Source organism: Onychomys torridus, chromosome 1 (assembly GCF_903995425.1).
Source record: "Onychomys torridus chromosome 1, mOncTor1.1, whole genome shotgun sequence".
Classification (NCBI taxonomy): domain Eukaryota; kingdom Metazoa; phylum Chordata; class Mammalia; order Rodentia; family Cricetidae; genus Onychomys; species Onychomys torridus.
This window is the reverse complement of record NC_050443.1, coordinates 83,600,641-83,602,445: the sequence shown is the minus strand read 5'-3', so window position 1 is coordinate 83,602,445 and position 1,805 is coordinate 83,600,641. Positions and strand designations below refer to the sequence as shown.

The 1,805-nt window shown below is 39.8% G+C and overlaps 1 protein-coding gene across 1 annotated transcript; it reads left to right on the top strand.

Moving 5' to 3' along the window:
• The first annotated feature begins 414 nt into the window (after positions 1-414).
• On the top strand, positions 415-1,371 carry LOC118574583 (olfactory receptor 52N2). Its single transcript, XM_036175545.1, has one exon. The coding sequence runs from the start codon at positions 415-417 to the stop codon at positions 1,369-1,371; it is 957 nt and encodes a 318-aa protein (XP_036031438.1).
• Positions 1,372-1,805: the final 434 nt, after the last annotated feature.

Below are 1,805 nucleotides of genomic sequence, written 5' to 3'. Positions count from 1 at the left end.
AACTTCTTGGAGGTCATAGAATCTAGCATTTCCTTTTGTAATATGGTGCTCAATAATAACAATAATGATTACTGCTTGTATTTCTGGAATATTCCTTATTCATAGTCTTAGCATACTGTATAAAACTGCCCTTTTCCATATTCTTGTCAACACTAAGTTTGATGCACTTGTTACAGCATTGTAGAGAGTTAAAGGTGAACTGTAAATTGGTTAATCAACTAGTCAGCATCATGTACCATATCAAGTGAGAAGTGGCAAGACTATGAAATTATGTAGAATGACTGCAAACATTTTTAATGATTTCATTTTAATGCTATTGTTTGTTTTCTAAGCCCTCTGCTTACCTTTTATTTATATACTTTCCCAGAAAACTGACATTATTGTGTATAAAATGCTCTCATCCTGCCAGCCATTATGTCTGGAGCCAACAGCTCCAGCCTGACCCCAGAATTCTTTATCCTGAATGGTGTTCCTGGGCTGGAAGCTGCACATATCTGGATTTCTCTGCCATTCTGCTTCATGTACATGGTTGCTGTTGTGGGGAACTGTGGGCTTATCTACCTCATTGGCCATGAGGAAGCTCTGCACCGGCCCATGTACTATTTCCTGGCCTTACTATCCTTCACTGATGTCACCTTGTGCACCACCACCGTTCCCAATATGCTGTGCATATTCTGGTTTGACTTCAAGGAGATTGGATTTAATTCTTGCTTGGTCCAGATGTTCTTTGTACATATGTTGACTGGAATGGAATCTGGTGTGCTCATGCTCATGGCCCTGGACCGTTATGTAGCTATCTGCTATCCTCTTCGTTATACCACCATCCTCACCAATCCTGTGATTGCCAAGGCTGGTCTTGCCACTTTCTTGAGGAGTGTGGTGCTCATCTTTCCATTTACTGTCCTCACCAAGCGCTTGCCCTATTGCCGAGGCACCCTTATCCCCCACACTTACTGTGATCACATGTCGGTGGCCAAGGTATCCTGTGGCAATGCCAAGGTCAATGCAATCTATGGCCTTATGGTTGCTCTACTGATTGGTGTGTTCGACATTTGCTGTATCTCTGTGTCTTACACTATGATACTTCGAGCAGTGGTGAGTCTATCCTCTTCAGATGCTCGTCACAAAGCCTTCAGCACCTGTACATCTCACATCTGTGCTATTGTGATTACATATGTGCCTGCCTTTTTTACTTTCTTCACCCATCGTTTTGGAGGACACACTATTCCCCATCACATCCACATCATAGTTGCCAACCTCTACCTGCTACTGCCCCCTACCATGAATCCAATTGTTTATGGTGTCAAGACCAAGCAGATTCGGGAAAGTGTAATCAAATTTTTACTTGGAGACAAAATGGGCATTACCTAAAACAAATGCATTTTAAGGCCAGTTACAACAGCTTGTGATGAGGAAAGTAGTGGAGCAAAATGTGATAAAAGATGAGTGAAATAGTATTAATTCATTTAACATGTAAATGTTCTGAAGCATTTGCAATCATAGCTTATGAAATATTCTTTGTAAGGAAAGTTCTGCCAAAGTATAGAATGTAGAAATTAGTACATGGTGTACTCATTCCTTATAATTTTATTATGTTTACAAAATTGTACATAAATAGAAATGATGAAAATATAATGAAATGATGGGTGTAGGCTAAATGTCAATCTGTGTTCTATATTTAAAAGATAGGCTTATGGTAGGTAATTTGGGACAATCTTGTCCTCTCCACTAAGGGTCAAACTCTACTTAGATCAAGTACATTGCTGATATAGAAAACATGGGTACAGTGCTGCAGTTTATATAAG